The sequence below is a fragment of the Ovis aries genome, chromosome 19 (genome assembly GCF_016772045.2).
Source record: "Ovis aries strain OAR_USU_Benz2616 breed Rambouillet chromosome 19, ARS-UI_Ramb_v3.0, whole genome shotgun sequence".
NCBI lineage: Eukaryota > Metazoa > Chordata > Mammalia > Artiodactyla > Bovidae > Ovis > Ovis aries.
Genome location: NC_056072.1, coordinates 16,978,537 through 16,997,677, shown reverse-complemented (window position 1 = coordinate 16,997,677; position 19,141 = coordinate 16,978,537). Strand labels below are relative to the sequence as shown.

Genomic DNA, 19,141 nt, shown 5'->3' with positions numbered 1-19,141 from the left:
AATATCCTTTCTGCTGTCATTGGGCAACTTGTTATAAGACTCCTGAAACTAACACCATTTGACCCAGTTATTCATTAGGCTGTAATCCAGCCAGCCTGGGCCTGCAGATGTTCATCATGTGAGTTTTATTTTTTTGGCCACACAGCATGTTAGTTCCCCAAGCAGAGATTGAACCCATGCCCCTGCATTGGAAGGCAGAGTCTTAACCACTGGACCGCCAAGGGAGGTCCTTCATCACGTCCATTTATACCCAGCCCAACATGGGTAATATTTTCTGTAATCAGAATAATGATTATGTAAATAACAGCACAGCCACCCATAGTATTGTAGAATGAGATACTACACAGTAATAGAAAAATGCTTAAGGTGCTAATAATAAGCACAATACAAAATGAAATAGTAAAATCTCAACTCTGTGAGAGGAAAAGTACTTATATAAAGGATAAGAAAGAAATATGCCAAAATGGTAAGATGATACTGTCTATCTCTGAATTTTTTTCTCTTTTCTTCCCAGAATATCATGGACTGGATCTGATAGTCGTGCGTGTGTTGAGGGGAGAGTAAGGGGGATGGGTAATCAATAAAAATTCAGAAGCCTGGGGTCGAGGAGATGCCATGTGAGGGCACAGGAGAAGCACCTTTTACTTCCTGTGCTTATGTTCTTGAATTTCTTCACCTGCCTGTATTATAACAAAATTAACATTAGCCAGACCAAGTCCTGAAATGCACTCTGCTGCCATTTCGGGGGTCTTCGTTGAGCCCTCTGATGAGTTTGAAGCCCAGACAGGAACTGTGGTGGTATCAGTTCTCTGTCAGACTAACTTAGGCTTCGACTGGCCCTTGAAAATGAGAAGTGTTCTGGGAGCACTTCCCTCAGGCCCCAAAATAGACAGGGCCGAAAACTGCCCAGCACAAGTCTTATTTGTTTCCTTCTCGAGTGAGCGCCTGCTCTCACTTCACTTTTGGTGCCATCCCTTTGCCTCTCAATAGGCTTAGAAGCCTATTGAGGTAATGAATGTCAGGCCTTGCCCTGGGTACCGAGGTTGTTTTAATTCCCTCCATTTCTCAGTCAGTTGCTTCTGTATCACACGCTGCTTAAGAGCTGGGCCTGGAGCCTGCGGTGTTGATTCGAGCGCTTAAGTCTAAGAAAGCAGAGCACTTCATGGGAGCTCTGGGGAATAATTGGTGTCTCTTCTAAACCTGGGCTGATAAGCTCAGGGCCTCTGTCTGATATTTATATTTCTTCTTTCTCCCAGTGAGGCACCTAGGAATAGGCTGAAGTGTTAGGGCTGAGTATTGTGGCTTGACTTCCCTGTCTACAGAGGGGCCTGGGGACTTAGAGTGAATGAGGGCAGAGGTGGGGGGTGGGTAAGAGCCACGTCTCGGACACAGCGGCTAGGTCTCCAGACTTCCCCCACCAGAGGAACCTTTCCTTTGTTCCCGGGAGTGACCTCAGGCTGAGGGTGGCCCGAGGAGCTGGAGAGTCCCATGGGAATGTTGATGGCCTGTGGCTGCCTTGACAGAATTCAGGCAGTTATTCTGTTGTCTTTGGGGACCTCCTCAGACTTGGACCTGTGGCCAAAGGCTTGTGTCCTTCAGAGTTTGTGTTGGCTCTGGCAGAGGACCTGAGAGGAAACCGGGAAGTTCCCCGCCAACCCCCTGGCCCTGGCCGTCCTGGCCGTGTGGTGAGGGCAGGCCTCATTCCACCTGGATCGAGCTGCAGGGCTGCACTGGGGCTCTTGCTTCGGCTTCAGCAGGAAGGTGGCACTGGTATGCTGTCTCCTGAGGGCCGTCAGTGCTCTGCCAGCTGTTTCCTGTGTATTATTTCATCTCGTCCTTAACCACTTGACAAATGAGAAAGTCAAGGCTGAGAGATGTTAACTTGTTCACGGTCCCAGAGCTAAGCTAAAGGCTGAGGTTAGAGGCTGGCAACATTGGCAAGGCCCTTTTCACTCGTTTTCTCTTGTTTCCTGAGGTCTTAACTTGATGGTGTTTCTTACAGCGTTTCACTTGTCAAGATGGGCGTGTGTCTGGAGCACCTGTGCCGTTCACTGCCCATGGTCCTTTCCTGCATGTTACAATGCTCGGTCCTCACTGAAAGCCTGTGGGCCTGCTATAGGCAGACCTCGTTTTACTGCTCTTCAATTCACTACTGTTTACATATTACATCTTTTATAAACGGAATGTTTGTGGGAACCCTGCGTCAAGTCTGTTGGTACCGTTTTTCCAGCATTTGTGTACTTCATGTCTCTGTGTCCCGTTTTGATAGCTTTCACAGTACTTCCAAATGTTTCATCATTACTACACTTGTTATGGTAATGAGCGATCAGCAGTCTCTGACTTTACTGTTCCGACTCATTGTAGGCCTAGATTTTGGTCAGCAATTTTAAGGAATAAAGCCTTTTTTTTTGGCCACACCACGTGGCTTGTAGGTTCTTGGTTCCCCAGCCAGTTGTTGAGCCGGGCCCACAGCAGTACTCTTAAGTCCTAGCCACTGAACCTCCAGGAAATTCCCTCAAGTATTTTTTATATTTAAGGTATATTGGTTTTTTAAGACATCATGTAATCTCACATTTAATAGACTATAATACAGTGTAAGCATGGCTTTAATATGTACTGGGAAACCAAAAGATTCACATGGCTTACGTTATTGCAGTATTTGTTTTATTGGAGTAGTAGCAGGGTGATCTTATGTGACTAGATAAGTTGCTGAGAAAGTGCTGCCATGGTTCAAATTGTATGCCACGCTTTTGTTCTCTGATTATTGGCACTTCAGGGGCATATAGAACAGAGGAACTGGAAATGAAAGGAGAGGTGACCAGCAGCCAGTGAGCACAGATGGAGAGAGAGACGTGTGCAGGCAGGCGGCACCTTGTCAGGAAGGGTCTGTGACTGGAAACCAGAGGCGCATTGGAGGTGCCCGCCCGCCCAGTCCAGTCCCCGCTTGTGTCGGCTGGTGGCCACTTCGTCCTCCAGCGCCCAGGGGCGTCTCAGGACTCTGGGCCAGGAAGGGTGAAGGTGTAACTCTGCCCTTCTTTTCCAGGCTGTGAATTTTTCAAGGAATATAAGGATCGGGATTACATGGCTGAAGGGCTCATTTTTAACTGGAAGCAGGTATGAACAGTACCAGTTGTCAGCTTGGGTCTTCTGTTCCTTTGTGAAGGGAAACCAGCTAGAAAATTTTGAGGGGAAAACAGCTACCCTTTTCGTTTCTTTTCTCTTCCCTGAATGAGTCTCATTTTTTTTTCTCTCCCTCTTCTTCTTAGATATACATGTTTAAACTCTTATTACATACTGTTTTCTCTCCCCCTTTAGTTTCTCCCTTTCTTTAAAAAAGTTTTCAGGGACAGGGTAGGAGAAGTGCTTCATCTTTGCTCCACCACCTCCTGTGGGAAGAAGGGGGCAGCCTTCTGGTCCTCCCCAGTGGGTGGGAGCAGCCCAGGAGCTGCTGGAGGCTGAATCCAGTCCATCACCTCCGTCTCAGCAGCAAACACTCAAGTGGCCAACTGGAAACTCCACTTGGCAGCAATATCTGGTCCCTTGATTTTTCAAGCTTTCTCTTTCAGGCTGGCACAGGCATCTGGCTTAGAGAAGGCGAGCACTGTCAGGGGGACACGCTGCCTGCCCATGATAGCGACAACTTCAGGGCCTCCGCCTGTCACCATAGTATCTCCTGGTGGCCAGCCTGTGTCTCACAGTGTCTTTCTGTCCCCAGGACTACGTCGATGCCCCTCTGAGCATCCCTGACTTCCTGACTTGCTCTCTGAATATTGACTGGAGCCAGTATCAGGTGAGGGGACCCCTGGTGCCCACCCCACAAGCCCCTCAGGCAGAGGTCTGAAGGCCTGGCTCGCCTCCAACCTCTGACAGCCTAGGAAAGGAGGAGCTGCTAGTCTCTCTGACTCTCTCTCCTGATTTGCTCTTGGCCCAGAAAATCAAAGCTTTCTGAACATGACTCACTGAAAGATTTGCATCCACCAGGGAGTTCTCTTTCCAGAGGAGGACTGCATGGAGTTTGCTTTTCCAGCTCTGGGACTTAGAGAGATTTTTTTCATTTTACCTTTTAAATGCGTGTTCCATCAGAGGAAGTGCAGCGCTCCCTGACCTGATTTGCTCATAGAAACCTGAAAATTATTTCCATTGTGCGTCTCTCTTATTACTGTCTGCCATGGAAGGGGCACCAATCTTACTGGATGAACCCATCTGTCTACCACGTCTGGCCCACACTGTATAAGCCCGTGGCCCATTAGCAGTCTCCTTGCCACCTGCTTCAGCCAGGACAGGGAGCCTCATTCTGCCCACTGCCTTCCCCACACCTATTCCCTCTGCCTGGCTGCCCCCTCCCCCACGCTCCTTTTGTCTGGCTGACACCGTACCTTCAGGATTTGGCTTGAGTGTCCGTTCCAAGACGACTTGCCTGATGTGCCTCCTGTCCCCATCCCTGGGGAGTTGGATGCTTGCGTTACATTCCCATTAATCCCTGGGCTTGTCTCTCTTGGAGTTTTCCACTGAGCTCTAGTTACTGATTTATAATAGAGCTGCTTCCCCATCTTCTGTAGACTGAACACCAGGAGGATGGGGAACCACGGCTTGTGCATCCTAGAACTGAAAATGGCCTGGAGCCAGAAGGCTGAGCCACTGAGTACCCAGAAAACATCCTGCTTCCGTCCTCTTTTCATCTGCTCCCGGGTCTGGACAGTTCCCATTCAGCCTTGAGATCTCCCTCTCCCAGAGGCCCAGCCCCCCCTGTTATGCAGCTCTGTGTTCCATATCACCTTGGACTTTGTTATCCTGGTAGCAGATGGTCTGTAAAGGCAGAGGCCATGCTTACCCTGTTTTTTTCTTATATATGTGCCCCCGGATGCAAGGCAGATGCTCCATAACTATTGGCATGAGCCAGTTATAGGGGTGTTGGGTCTTCTCTGTGTAGGTGTTTTTGCAAGAGAGGCGACTTCAGAAGGAGAGCCGATAGGTTGTTTGTTGTGTCTCAGAAAGATGGAACAAGCTGAGGAGCCTTGTTCCCTACTGTCAGGCCCTAGTCTGTCCCTAGACAGGTGGCATGGCCAGAGAAAGCGGCAGGCCTCCTCCTGAATCTGCTGTGTGCAGAGGCCTCGAGTAGGCCCCACCTAGCCACCACCGCTCTCTCTGCTGGCACCGTTCTTTGCCCTTGTGCATACAAATCTGAGAACCATTTCCTCACCAAATTCCCTATAACTGTACATCAATGCTGTCTACTATGTTGACAGTATTGATGCTGCCAAGAAAGTTTGTCTTTCTGGGAAGGGTCCCTTGTATGTGGAGTTGTGTTTAGTGAATAGAGGCCCTGAGTGTGAGCTCCTTTGGCTGTTCTCAAGGGGCTCTGTGACCTTGAGCAAGTGACCTCACTTCCCTCTGAAAGCAGAATTGACAGCACCTGTTACAGAGTTGTGGCGAGGTTCAGATATGATCACTGCATGAAAGTGTCCTGTTAATGGAAATGCCGGACCAATTTAGTGATGATGATTGGGGGCGACTCCTGGCTTACTAACTCGGGAGTGAGCACTCATAAAGCCCCAGGCACGAGGGTAGGGGGCAGGGCTTCCCCCAGCTCTGCCTGCTCTCTGGTGTTGCTCAGCCAGTTGGCCTCACTGCGCTTTGCCATCCTCTTCCTCAGCCAGGTCCTTTCAGCCCCTGCGCTGACTCTTCAGCTCCCAGGTCCACCCATCACCACTCCCTTTACCCTCTGCCAGGCCACCCAGGCCTCACTAGGCGATCCGCACCTACAGTCTTTCCCAAGTGTCCAGTCATGTGGACACCTGAAAAGCTGCCCAAAATGGAATTGTCAAAACCCGGAGCACCCCCAGGCCCTCTACCATTTACCCAGATGCTCAAACTCAGAATGTTGGAGATGGTGGCTCTTATCCCTCACGTTGATGGCTAGTTCCCGTCAGTTCTCTAAGTCTCTGCCCCAGGGATTTTCTCCAGTCCTTCCTGCTTCCGTCTCATGTCACTGGCCTAATACAGGCTATCATCATCTAATGGCTGAGAGTGGGGCCGCACTGAGGGGCAGCCAGCTGGAAGTAAGGAACGTAAAGCATGTGAACAGGGCCTGGCAGAGAGCAGTACTTAGGTGACAGGCCAAGATTGTCATTGTCACGCCGTCCTTCCAAATTCCATCTGACTTTTCCTGTTATCCTCAGAAGTCCAAGGACTCTCACGTGGCCCACCAGTTCCACGTGGCCCAAGCTTGTTGTGGTGACTCATTGGCTGTCCCCTCCCTCTCTTCTTCCTTAGGGAAGATGCTCCCCAGTTTTGCACATGCTGTCCTCTGTGCCAGAAATACTGGGTACTTCCCTTAAACCCTTTTCTCACATGCATGTCACCATCTCTTAAAAGCCTTACCTAATGGTCCCCGAGGATCGGGCTAGGCTCACCTCCCATTACATGGTTCCACAGCATCTTACACCACAGCATCTTAGTCAGCACGCCTGCAGCAGTTCACTTTGGCTTCTGTTCCCCGCAGCCCCGAGAGCTGGGGTTATTGTGTTCACTGCTGTGTCCCAGGGCCAGGCCCACAGTGGTGTCCACAGCAGTGTTCCCAGCGCGCGAGGAGCAGTGCTGCCCTCTGAGTAGCCAAATGGAATCTCCTAGAGCTCTGCTCTTTCATTCTGTGCCCAAAGACCCCTTCCAGTGGCTGCTTCTCCTCACACAGACCCCTGACCATGAACAGGCAGTGAAGGAACTTTCCAAGGGTACCTCCTAGTCCCTAAGCACTAAGCCTTATAGATGCAGAGCCCTCATTGGACTTGGTCTAGGAGAAGAGACAACACATAATTGTCATCTGCGTAGTAAGATTATTGGCCAGTGGCTACAGAAGACTCTGTATGTAGATAATGGGGCTGGGCCTTTGAAGGATGAGTAGGAGTTTGCCAGGCAGGGGAGACTACTCCAGGCATACAGATGTAAGCCAGATATGTGGTACTCGGCTTTGCACCTGGAGGCTTTTTCACGACACACATGGAGTGAATCAGAAATGAGTGTAGATTTTCATGCATTTCCAGGGTCCTCTTCACATTCTGTACTCTCGTTAGACATTCGTTTCCTCACTCTAGTATCTGAGGAAATAGACATCACAGTGTAGCATGTGACTGACCACAGGCCTGGGTCCAGACCCCAGCTCAGCTTAGCTGTGTGACCTCAGGCTTCCGCCAACCCAGTGCTCCCCAGGCTGTGGTTCCTGCCCCCGTCCTAGGCGCCATGGCCAGTAGCATCTGCTGCCACTCCCTGGTCATTGGTGTCCCCTTCAAACAGCTGCTGTGGTTGGGGGCCCCTGCAGGCTCGTCCTTGGTGGCCTCCTGCCGTCTCCTGGCTGCCGCGGCCCTCCCCCCACCCACCCAAGCAGCCCGAGCGTCTGCCGCAAGTCTCCTGCCTCTCCTGCTCTTTCTCCCCTGGGACTCACAGTGAGGAGGAGGTCTGTGGACAGTGGTGTGTCTGACACGTTGAACCAGACAAGCAGAGAGACCCCCAAGCTGCCATGGGTAATAACTTTATTAATGTGGCGCTGCAGCAGCCTTCTCTGGAGCCACTGAAAGTGGGTCAGGACTCTCCAGGGTCTGTGGGAGGGTCAGGTAAATGAGCCTGTTTTGAATTCCTGGGAAAACCATTCCAATTACAGGTGCTGTGTTCACCTTCCCTGTGGGAGCACTCTTGCCGGCATTCACCGCAGCCTCTCTGCACAGCCCAGACACTGAGAAGTAGTTTTGTTGAGAGGCTGTCCCCAGCTGGGGGGGCGGGGCCCACAGAACTGGGTCAGGCCCCTCCATGGAGTTCCAGACTCCAAAGTGGGCTGTTTCTCAGAGCATCTGGTTTAGACCTTTTGCTTGGGCTAGAACAGAGGTTCCAATCTCTAATAAGCTTTTGCTTATTTTTTTATCTCCTACCTCATGGGTCTCCTGTTTTAAAAGTTTTGTCTGCCAGACTGCATTTGTTATTCATCGAAAGACAGTATAGTGAGTAGCAGTAAAAAAAGCGATTGATGAGAAGGCTGATATTTTCCTTAGTTTCTATGATATGATGGCAGATGAAGTAGCTCTTGCTGTTTGATGACAATGGCCACAGGCTCGAGGTTCTTTGTTGACTTCTGTTAACTCCCTGGACAGCTGTGCGTGGAGCCCAGGACACAGAGGAGGTTAATATCCAGCTATTGCTAGTGGGTGTGGGGGTGTGGGTTGCCCGGACCTCTGCATGGCTCCCCTTCCTCGCTCTCACTTTGGGTGAGAGCACACTGAGGGAGGGGCCTGTGGGAAAGGGTGCAGGGAAATGTGGGGAATGAAGTCACAGAGAATCTGGGGTTTGGGCCTGTGACCATGAACCTGGGGTACTTTTTGCCCCAAAATAACTTTTATTGGTCTTTTATTTTTTAAATATTGTATAAATTCCCATTCTGAGTTAATACCTTTTCCTGGAATCCTTCTTTTTTCCTTTTCCAACAGAGTTGGGACCTGGTGCAACAAACACAAAACTACCTGAAACTGCTGCTTTCCATAATTAACAGTGATGGTGAGTCTGCCTCAGCCTGCCTCAAGCCAGTGGATGTTCGGGGTGTTCCCAGGTCTTGACAGCACCAGTGTGTGATTATTGGAACCTTTTGCTCTATGGGAGAAGGATATGGGGATTCGCTTATCATTGGCCGATTTATTCCATGTTCTCAAAACCCTAGAAAACAAAATTATGAACTTCCTACAGTCTGAAGTACACACAGGGTGTCCTACACTGGCTCAGCTGGCCTTTGAGCTTTGAACCTCAGCCTTTTGTGTGGGGCTACAGTGGCCTCTTCCCATTCAGAAAGTTGAGAGAAAGTCAGTCTTGGCTGCTTCTTGGTCACACACAAGCCCATGGCAGGCCTGTTCTCTGGATGGTGCTCCAGCTGGTCTGACTGTTTTGGTTGAATGAGCCCATGATGCCCAGTGTCCTGGGGCAGTCTGACTGACTTCTCCTTATCAGTCAGGACTTGTGTGAGGTTGCACTTGCTTGAACAATATAACCAAGAAGCCCCAAGAGCAGAGCCAGGAGACAAATAGCAGAAACAGTCTTTCCTTGTCTCATATCCATTGTTTAGTTAGCTCAAAACCAGCAGTCATTTCAGACTTGTCTCCTGCCGCCTTGAATCCTCCAGAAGAGAGACACGGTCTCTGTCCCAGAGCTCACACTCATTGTCTCCATTTGGGTCAAGTGCCCATCCTTAAACTGTGGTGGGGTTGGTGGGACATCCCATGCCTGCACCTGGGGCTAGGCTGTGGTTCTGGGGTAGCCTGGATCTCACCCTAGACCTGGGTGGTGACACATCCCCTTCTCATCAGCCTGTGTTTGCTTTTCTCCTGGGCCACCTGTCCTGTGTCCTGCGTAGACGACAGTGGGCTGCTGGTACACTGTATCTCAGGCTGGGACCGGACCCCCCTCTTCATCTCTCTCCTGCGCCTTTCCTTGTGGGCTGTGAGTACACATGGGCTGGGCTGAGGGTCAGGGAGCCTTCAGGGCCTTCCAGGGTCTACTCTTGGGGAGCGCTGAGCCTATCCCCAGAAGCAGAGAGGATTTGGCCTGAGGGACCTCAGGTGTCCAGAGCAGGAGATGTAAAGTTTGGCCATATTCCTGGGCTGTGGGGCAGCCTGGTTGTCGGGGTTCTATGGGTGTGGTTCAGCCCTTGAGGCCAGGAGGGGGCCTCTCTCTGATCTGGACACGTCTCTTCCAGGACGGGCTCATCCACGCGTCCCTGAAGCCCACTGAAATCCTCTACCTCACAGTGGCCTACGACTGGTTCCTCTTTGGGTGAGCCTTCGGGGGACGGACAGCAGGCCGTGGGATGGGGGCAGTGCCTCAGGAACCAAGTGTGTGCGTGGGTGTGGGGGCTCCTGTGACAGGGTCGAAGGTAAAGACAGTCCCACCCCCTTGGGAAGATGGGAGGCGCTGGTCAGGCCCCCTGAGGCTGTGGGGCCGGTGCCACGGGCTCTCCCCGTCCTCCTGCCTGCACGCTGCTGGCTTTGACTTCTTGCCTTCTTGTTTCAGGCACATGTTGGTAGATCGACTCAGCAAAGGAGAGGAGGTGGGTACTGCTCACAGTCCACGAGCATGTGTCAGGGCTCCGCAAGCTCTGGCTCTTGTACTCCCAAGAGGGACAGGATGATGGTCTGTTCGGTGTCCACACTTTGGGGGCAGCTCTTCGCCTGGTGTGTGCTGGGGCTGGGCAGCGTGGCAGGAAGAAAGCCAGCCCAGCAGCCCCCCACGCTGCACCTCAGTCTCCCGCTCTCTCAGGACGGAGTTACCTGTGACCTTCCTGTGTCAGTCCTTCTCCCCTCTTTCTCTGCCATCCTTTTTACGGCTGACTTTGTTTTCTGCACTCAGCTTTGGGAGCAATTTACAAGTTGTTCGTGTGCCCCTCACCCTTACAGCTGAAACCCAGAAGCTCTTCCCTGTCCTCTGTCCTCATCACACCCACTCGGCAACTTTAAGCCCTGGGGCCGTCCGTGCAAGCAGAGGCCTGCCTGCCCCTCACCACTCGCCCAGGCCCAGTCAGGGGCCCTGGGTCCCTTCCTGTCTGGGCACTGTCCCTCCTTCCTCCTCTCTGCCCTGTCCACACAGCATCCTTTTGGTAGCCTTCGCCTTATTCCTCTTTTTTCACCCTGTTTTCCCTACACGCAGACCTAGAGTCAGACTTGAGTGTGAACCCTAGTCGTGCCACCTATACCTGGGTGATCTTGGAAAGTGTTATTAACCTGGAGTCTCCTGGTGTCCGTCCTGCCGCCTCACAAGGAGAACGAGTCCAGATGCCCAGCGTGGGAGATGCACGCAGTGCTGTCTCTCTCCACATCCCCACCCCCCATTTTCCTGAAGCATCCTCCTCACCTCCTGAGGCTGCCTCTTTCTGGGATCTTATCTTGTGCCTTCTTCTTTTGTTCCTCCCTCTCAGCTGCTCCTCTCCCCTTGTAAATCTCTTCTGAGCACTTATCGCATCTGCCAGAACTGCAGAGCTCATAAGCCTGTTCCTCAGAGGCCTCCGTGAACTCTGTCAGAGGCGGTGACTTTGGCATGGAAAGCTGCACACACAATCCCTTGCAGCCTCTCGTTTTGAAACTTGCCGGGTGCCGATGCCGCAGGACCTATTGCCTGCCCACCGCCGTGCTGTCCCTCACCAGCAGATTTCACCTCAGAGACTGGGTAGGGGGGTTCTGGGTTCAAACCCTGGCTATGTCTCAGCATAAACAAGAGGGTCTCCTCAGCCAGGAGGGCAGGCAGAAGATGGGCTTTTCTCTTAGCACCCCCTTCCCTACCTCCTAGTTCACACACTCAAGTTACCCATACTTTAAAAACATGCAAAGGGCTAGGACCTGTTAAACAGCATTCTGTACCCTTCCTTTGCCTTTGAGATTCTCCAAGTGCATTAGCATATTAAACTCTGAAATGTGTAATGAAAACATTTGTTTCATTTTATGTAACAGGGAATTTCCTGGCAGTCCAGTGGTTAGAACTCTGTGCTCAGGATTCCATGCCTTCGTTGCTGAGGGCCTAGTGTCAATCCTTGGTCAGGGAACTAAAATCCCACAAGCCAAAAAAAAAAGAAATTATGTAACAAAGTTTTCAAACTGGACTGACCTTGGCTCCTTCCCTCCTCTTTTTGAGGAAATCTTACCAGGCTCTGGGATACTCTGTAGGTGTTTCTCCCAAGTGAGGGGTGGATGGACCACACCTTTCAGAATCACTGCAGAGACAGAGCATTGTGTGCACTTTGCAGAGGCCCGATGGATGTGGGTGCTGGCTGGAAGGAAAGAGAGCCTTTGCCTACAGAGACGGGGATGTGGATGTGGGGCCAGAATTCAGGGCCTCCCCCTGCCTTGACCTGCCTCAGACTTCATCCTGACCCTGGTCTCTGAGCAGTGCAATCTATGGGCCTGAACCAAACTGTTTCTGGGTATTTCCCCTACGAAATCTGATTCCTTACCCTTCCGTGGTGTTCCTGCTGTGTCTTGAGGCCTCCAGATCCTCTCTCTGCCAGCTGTCCTTCCCTGTGACCCTCTCTCCATGGTATTCTCAGGAGAGACTGAGGGGGAGAAGCGGCTGTTATCTTCATCCTTTTCAGTAGCTTGAGAACACATGTGTTGAACTTGAAGATGGTCTTGTGTTCTCAGGAAGGAAACATAGTCCCTTCCTTCCTTGCCCAGCCCCGGCATGCCTGCCCGAACTGCTACGCCCTCTCTAGCACCCATTCTGTTTCCACACCAGAATATCTGACAGGGTCCCCATAGTGGGGCTGCTGTCTGGCAGGGGTGACCAGGGTCATTGGCTGCCCTCTCCTGGGAGTCTAGCCACCTAGATCCTTCTCCCTAGGGAAGACTATCTTCTCATGTGTGCTGCTTTTTGGTCTGTTTCTTAGATTTTTTTCTTCTGCTTCAATTTTTTGAAGCATATCATCTCTGAGGAGTTCTCTGCTCTGAAGACACAGAGGTAAGGAGAGACCTGCTCTTGCTGAAGGCAGGTGTACTGGGAGGGGCCGTGCTAGGGCAGGTGGTCTTGCTTGCCATCTTCTCCCCACCCTGCTTCCCTGCATGCTGGGCAGGCTGGCCTTCTGTCCCTGCCTTCTCTCTAAGGGCAGGTAGGGATAACTGGGGAGGGCCAGAGGATGAAGAGGCTCATCTTGTGACTAGGGGTGCAGGGCTCGTTGCTGGAGGAAGGGATGGGGAGACCCCCAAGCTGCCCTTGCCATCACCTCTGAGGCCAAAGTTCTCCTCCCTGAGTTGCTGCAGAGGTGTGTCTGTGCAGCCCCCCACCACAGAGCAGAGTCTGCTCCCAGTTTGGCACACACAGGGGTCTTGGCCTGGTGATTGCTTTAGGACCCCTGTGAGGGTTTGTGTCTGTGCCGTGTTCCCTCACCTTCCAAATCCAGGCCCGTAATGTGTTGAGCCAGACTTGGCCTCTGAGGGGCCATGCTGACAGGCAGGAAGCAGGCTTTGCTGGTCTCCCAGAAGTGGGCCTTGGCCTTTTGCAACAGGCTAGGTAGGACCTGTCTCCATGAGTTTCCACTGAGTTGGAGCTTCTTTTCCAGGTGGGCAGCATAGTCGGAGACAAAGGATACCCCCAGTCCAATCTGGAGCTCACTGTTCTGGCTTCTGTTTATAGGAGGAAGAGTTTGCCAGCTCGGGATGCGGGCTTCACCGTGGAAGATATCTGCATGCTGAGTGAGTCATGGGCCCCAGCAAACTTCTATGCATCTTTCTGAGTATGGACCACAGAGGGATTGTTTGTTCTAGAATCTTCTCTCTCTGGTCGTATGGCATAGAGGCGGTGGGGAATCCCTCATAGGAGAAGATAATGTGCTAACTGATGGTCCTGGCCTCTTTTCAGGACGGAAGGACCGTGGCAGCACCACCAGCCTTGGCAGTGACTTCTCTCTAGTCATGGAGAGCTCCCCAGGAGCCGCCGGGAGCTTCACCTATGAGACCGTGGAGCTGGTCCCGGCAGGAGCACAGACTCAGGCAGCTTGGTGAGGGCCAGGCTGGCACTGAGCTTGCTAACAGCTGGCAGCCAGGGCTCCAGCTCCAGGGAGCCCCAGGAACAAAGGGGCCCCAACAGTAGGCCTGAGAGCTCAGCTGCCTGCCCTGCTGTCTCCACTGGGCCTCAGAGGCCAGCCATCTGGCTGGGGAGGGATGCTGCCACACTGGCCCAAGAGCATCAAGGGCCAGTGCTGTCCGTGGGACAAAGGAAGAAGCTGCAGGGCTGGGCAGACGGGGTGGGGTGAGGGGAGGGTGTTAAAGGAACTTCATGGGGGCACTCCCTTTTATCAGTTGCCTGGGAGGTAAGGCCAAGCTTAGAAAAAGAAAAAAGTACTGAGTACGAAATGAAGGTTGCTGATCGGGAGCTCATTTGAGGTTCAGCTCCTTTGAGAATCAGATGACTTTTCTCCTTGGACAAAGGGCTCGAGATTTTGTACAACACTTGGAGGGAGGGGCAGTCCTTAAAACTGTTTGTTCAGAATCTGTTGCCCAGCATGTGCACTGAGGCCAGTAGGTCAGTGTGTGTGAATGGCATAGTCCCTCTGTGAAGACCCAGCTCTCGCGGCCCATGGCTAAGCCCAGGGGAGTGCTGGGTGTGCCCACTCCCATGTGGCATTTTTCCAGTGGAAGTAAAAACTGGGCCCAGAGACTCAGCTCAGGTGAGCAGAGGGTGGGCCTGAGGTGGCCCTTCACCAGCAGCCCTGTCTTCACACCACAGGAGGAAGAGCCACTCCTCCTCTCCACAGAGCATGCTCTGGAACCGGCCACAGCCCTCCGAGGACCGCCTGCCTCCCCACCAGGGACTGGTGGAAGCCAAGTCCTCCAGCTCCTCGTCTTCGAACCATTCTGACAACTTTTTCAGGATGGGTAGCAGTCCCCTGGAGGTCCCCAAGCCCAGGTGAGGAGCTCCAAAGTTCTTCCCTCTTGATAAGGCTGGAGTGTGGGATTCCAGGGCACATGGCCTGGTAGGTGGTACATCCAGGAGACCAGAGGGGATTGACAGATTTGCAGGCTCACCCACTTTAGGAGGTACAGAGTGAAAGCAGGTTCACGGAGCAGTCTGAGACTCCTCCTTCCTGAAGCCCTGGCCGATGGGGAGTCGAGAAGGTGGGGCAGTTGCGATATGATGGGCAGGGAGTTGGGGCTGCCACCACCTGCTGCCTTTGCTAGGTCTCAGCCCCTGTGAATGCCACATTCTGATTAAAGAGATGGTGCTGGATCCTCTTGAGTTGCTTCTGGTTCTCCCATTCCTTGTCTGAATTGGTGGGCCATGGAAGAGAATGGCCAGTAGGGCGTCAGGCTAGGTGTGTGTAGCTGGGGCAAACCTCACGAGACTGTACACCCAGCAGGAGAGCAACTCAGCCAGGACGGACAGGTGGGCCTGGAATGTGCTGCAGAAATCATGTTTCTCTGGTGAGATTAAAGCTGAGCACCGGGCAGGCTTAGGATTGAGGGATGGCCTGCCATTTGGGGAAAGGATTTCCTCACTGACCTCATACCTTCGATGTCATAGCCAGGGAAGAAACCCTGTGATTTATTTTGTTTTCTAAAGCCTTGAGAATGTCTGGTTCATCTGGAAAGAACAAAGCTGTGTGAGACTGAAGAGGTCCGCTTAACAAATGCCAGGGAGAGAAGACCTTTAGCAGAAAGATCATAAGTGTTAAAGTCCACTCCAGAGTCAAGCCCAGCTTTGTCAGGTTTTCCAGAATTTCAGGTCTTCCCTTGTAGCAGACATGTTACCAAAGAGGAAACTGAGCCCAAAGGTGGCAAACTTAATGTATAAGGAAAGACCTGAAACTTTGGAAAATCTCTTTCCTTCGCCATCGTCTGGTTTTTCCTTTCTGGGCAAAGACAGACAATGGAGGGAGGTGGGGAAGAGCATCCTCCCCTCGCAGGCTGAGCGGGTCAGCTCTAGGCGAGTAGGAGCTGCACTGTCCAGAGGAGTCACCTAAAGGTGAGCCCTTCAGTTCCGAGCACTGCCATGTCGGCCAGTGCTGTAGCTTAGTCTAGTAAGCAAAGGCCACAACCCCTCTGTCCCCACGGGTTGGTGGAAGCAGCTGAGCAGAGGTGGCACCCAGCAGATAAGCCCCCTAGCTGTGCTCGCTCACATCCTTGGTGCCGCCCCATGTCCGTGTCAGCTTTCCTCAGGGCTGCTCTGGGGCTGCTGTGGCACAGTGTGACCCTCTTGCAGGCTGGAGCTCCTGTTCACCATCCCTCCTTTTCTGCCTGTGCAACATTGCTGGACAACTAGGAAGGAAACCAGAAGATTCCCCTAGTCTCCTGGGTCCTCCTGGTCTTAAATGTCCACTTGTCAGGGCTCCCCTACTGAGGCAGCACCCCACCACTCACCTTAGCTCTTAATCATTTTCTTCTTCCTGACATTCATTCCAATTTTGTGGTCATTTCCCTCTCTCCCCGGTGGTTATCCACCTGCACTGAGCTCAAATGCTATGGCTGGTCCAGGATGGTCCAGAAGGCTGAGGAGAATCGGGGGTGTCCTCCTGAACTTGGGACCCTGTGAACTGGGGCCTGGTGGAGGAGGCTGGAATAACTGGTCCAAAATGGGGCACAAGGCCTTGGAGAGGCATGGGGTGGACTGCTGTGTGGTTTCTGATGGCTCTGCTGGGCTGTTCTGGCAGTGCTTGCTTGTAGCCAGGCTGGACTGGCTACAGGCTGGGCTAGGAGATAGGGTTCCTGATTGGATGCTTGTTTGCCAGGGGTCTTGAAAGACTAGATTCTGATTTAGAGCATTCTAATTATAATTATATATCTCCATTAACATGAAAATTAATTTAGTCCTTCTTATCTTAAAGTGCCTAAGGGATCCTGTCATTAGCTTTCCTGCTACTCTTAGGTAACAATAACCAATCAGCTTTTTAATGCAGCAGGAGGAACTGTGTGGAAAGCTATGTGTGACAGCTGGAATTCCCCTAATAATATGAATTCTCTGGGTTTCATATGCTGCAGAGTCCTAAATTCTACCAGTGTGTCTCTTTTTTTTTAATTAATTTTTTTTTGTTTTTAATTGGAGGATAGTTACTTTGCAGTGCTGTGCTGGTTTCTCCCATACTGCCATGTGTGAGCCAGCTGTAAGTGTACACCAGGCTGAGCTCCCTGTGCGATACGGCAGCCTGCCACTAGCTGCCTGTTTTACACGTGGTAATGTATGTGTTTCAGTGTTAGTCTCTCAGTTCATCCCACCCTCTCCTCCCCACCCACCCCCCACCATGTCCATATTAGCATATCTCCTTTAAGGTAGGACTGCTGGCAAAGAAATTGGGGGAGCTTTGTCCAAAGTTAAGAAATAGGTGTCGGGTTAGTAAGAAGGTTCTGTGGGGTGCTGATTCTTATCCAGTCCCAACCCCATACCCCTCACTGGCAAGACTGGTGGCCCTTTTGTGTCCTTAGTTGTCACTACAGTAGCTTCTGAGTTGTGTTTCTGGACCACTGTTAAATCTCTCATCATCAGCAGGGCTGGGCTGGCAAGAGGCAGGACGCCTCCCTGAGGCCTGGTCAGTAAGGTGCCCCTCTCCGTATGGTCTTGGTCTCTGCTCCAGGGTCAGACATCTCGGGGGCCGGGGATTGCTAGCACTGTACATGCCTAGGGTGGGAGGATGCTATCACTGAGCCCAACTGGAAGCCAAGCTTCCTGAAGAGCAGATGAACTTGCCTGAGTGACAACCAGCAGCCTGGTTGAATAGCTGAGTGACAACATAGGCACCAACTCTGCTGCCCAGATAGGTGCCCCTCCCCCATCCTTCCCCACCTACTGACTGCTTGTTACAAGCAATGTGCTGTGTTCCCGGCTGTGTTTAATGAGGTGGGAAAACCAGGTTGCTTTCTGTGACACACACGGTTCCTGTCCCATGTTTGACGGGTTCTTGCTTGGGGCTACAGGTCCAGACCAGGGATGAGTGGTGAGGAGCGTTACGGCATTGCCAGCTTGAGACTGAGATGGATAAGAGAAAACTTGGAGCCTCAAAAAACTTCTCCTTGGGTTGCTGCATGAATGCAGAGGTCCCTGGTTCACACACATAGACACACATAGCAATGCTTGAAGTCCAGGCTGGGGGAATCTTGATGATCTTTCAAATCTGATAAATCTTGTCCTAGCTGTTGCTGAGGTCAAACACTTCCCTTCTGAGCTCATTTTTTTCATCCCATCGTTAAAGTAGGAATAGTGATCTTTGTCTTCATGAGTTTGGGTTTAAGTGAGGTGACCTTAGAAGCACTGTCAGCTCTACCATTTTCCAGTTTGAGGATGGCTTGGCCCGATGTCCCCGCCAGTCCTGTAGGTAGATGGGTGGAAGTGGATGCTGTGTGTGTACTTGAGTTAAGGTGTAGGGCAGAAGGGCATGGGGCTTATTAAAGCTGCTTGTATTACCTGTGCACTGGGGCTAACTTGAAGGTTTTCCCTCCTTTCACTTGGCAGGTGCAGTTTCTTCCTTCTGGTGACTGTTTCCTGTCATCTTTAGGGTGTCCCCTCTTGCCAGCTTATTTAAATTGGCACTTAGGAGCACCTCTGTGCTTCATACAGCTCCTTGCTCTCAAACCCAGAAACTCAGTGGTTATGTTACTTTGCAACCCTTTCTTTGACAAAAGCCTCAAATAGAAAGGTTCATTTGGAGCCTGTGTACTCAACTCTTGGAAAAGATGCAGAAGATGGTTGGCTGCTTGCTGAGATTACTTTGTGACCCCTGGGATCATGCGTCCTGTTGCTATTTATGCTGCCTACTCCATGCCACAGCTGTCCCCTGGCTGCTTCAAGCATGGCTCTTGCCTGGTGCTGCTGCCTGCTGGACAGGGCAAGTACAGGGAAGGCAGCCTTAGAAGACCAGGAGCCCTTGCTAGGAACCTGTCTGTAAGCACATTCTACCTGGCTGTCTTTTTCCCACTGGAAATGTGAGTCTGTGATAGCCCTGGGGAGTGGAGTTAGGAACGTGGAAACCACCACGTTCCCTGTTCTAGAAGTCCCTCATCCTCCCCAGCCTCCTCTACTTCACGTTAGTTTCATTCCCTCAACACTTTGCTGTTTAACAGCTGTTTTCCCAAAAACTGGAAAAGAATGTCTATCTTAAACTTGGAGCAATAGATGAGGTTTGTGGAGCCAGGCTGACCTCAAGAGGGGTTGCACCAACATGAGAACCCCATCATGACCCAGAGGAGGCACAGGACCGGCCCCCAACTGTGGCCTGCAGCTTGCTCTTACGTGTAGTCAGCTGTTTGATGTATAAACGGTTAAGGATCACCAAAGATGCAGCATCTGGCCACCAAGCATCTCCACCTAGGAAGAAGGAAGCCTGCTCCATCATCGCCAGGGCTTCCGGCAGGCAGCCCTCCACACACCTCCAGGGTAGACCAGGAGCAAGGAATATGGCAAGTCTTTGTTGCAGGAGATTCCATCTGTTTTCCCTGGTCTCAAGGTGATTCTGTTGTATGACAAATCTGTAATCAAACTTGGCTCTAAAAAATAAAAATCTCTTCTTGTACTCACTGACTGTATTGGAGCCTTGGGCGAGTGTCTTCCTCTGCCCGGGCTGCCATTTCCCTGCCTCTAAGATGAAGATGGCTTAGGATCAGCAGAGATGTAGCGCTGGCCAGAGCTGCACTCAGTTTGGCCA

General features: G+C 51.8%; 1 protein-coding gene across 12 annotated transcripts in view; it reads left to right on the top strand.

The window, feature by feature from the left end:
* The window catches only part of MTMR14 (myotubularin related protein 14), a 43,868-nt gene that overhangs the window by 20,198 nt on the left and 4,529 nt on the right, over nt 1–19,141 (top strand). For 7 of the 12 annotated variants that reach the window (XM_027958117.3, XM_060402813.1, XM_027958116.3 and 4 more), the window contains exons 8-17: nt 3,044–3,114; nt 3,716–3,790; nt 8,472–8,538; nt 9,386–9,471; nt 9,728–9,804; nt 10,042–10,078; nt 12,404–12,474; nt 13,147–13,205; nt 13,372–13,510; nt 14,239–14,418. In XM_027958117.3, coding sequence (XP_027813918.1) covers nt 3,044–3,114; nt 3,716–3,790; nt 8,472–8,538; nt 9,386–9,471; nt 9,728–9,804; nt 10,042–10,078; nt 12,404–12,474; nt 13,147–13,205; nt 13,372–13,510; nt 14,239–14,418 — 862 coding nt within the window. Of the gene's footprint in view, nt 1–3,043; nt 3,115–3,715; nt 3,791–8,471; nt 8,539–9,385; nt 9,472–9,727; nt 9,805–10,041; nt 10,079–12,403; nt 12,475–13,146; nt 13,206–13,371; nt 13,511–14,238; nt 14,419–17,952; nt 19,010–19,141 lie in introns of those variants that run through there. The other 5 variants (XM_060402814.1, XM_060402812.1, XM_042236587.2 and 2 more) reach the window with 3 other exon arrangements.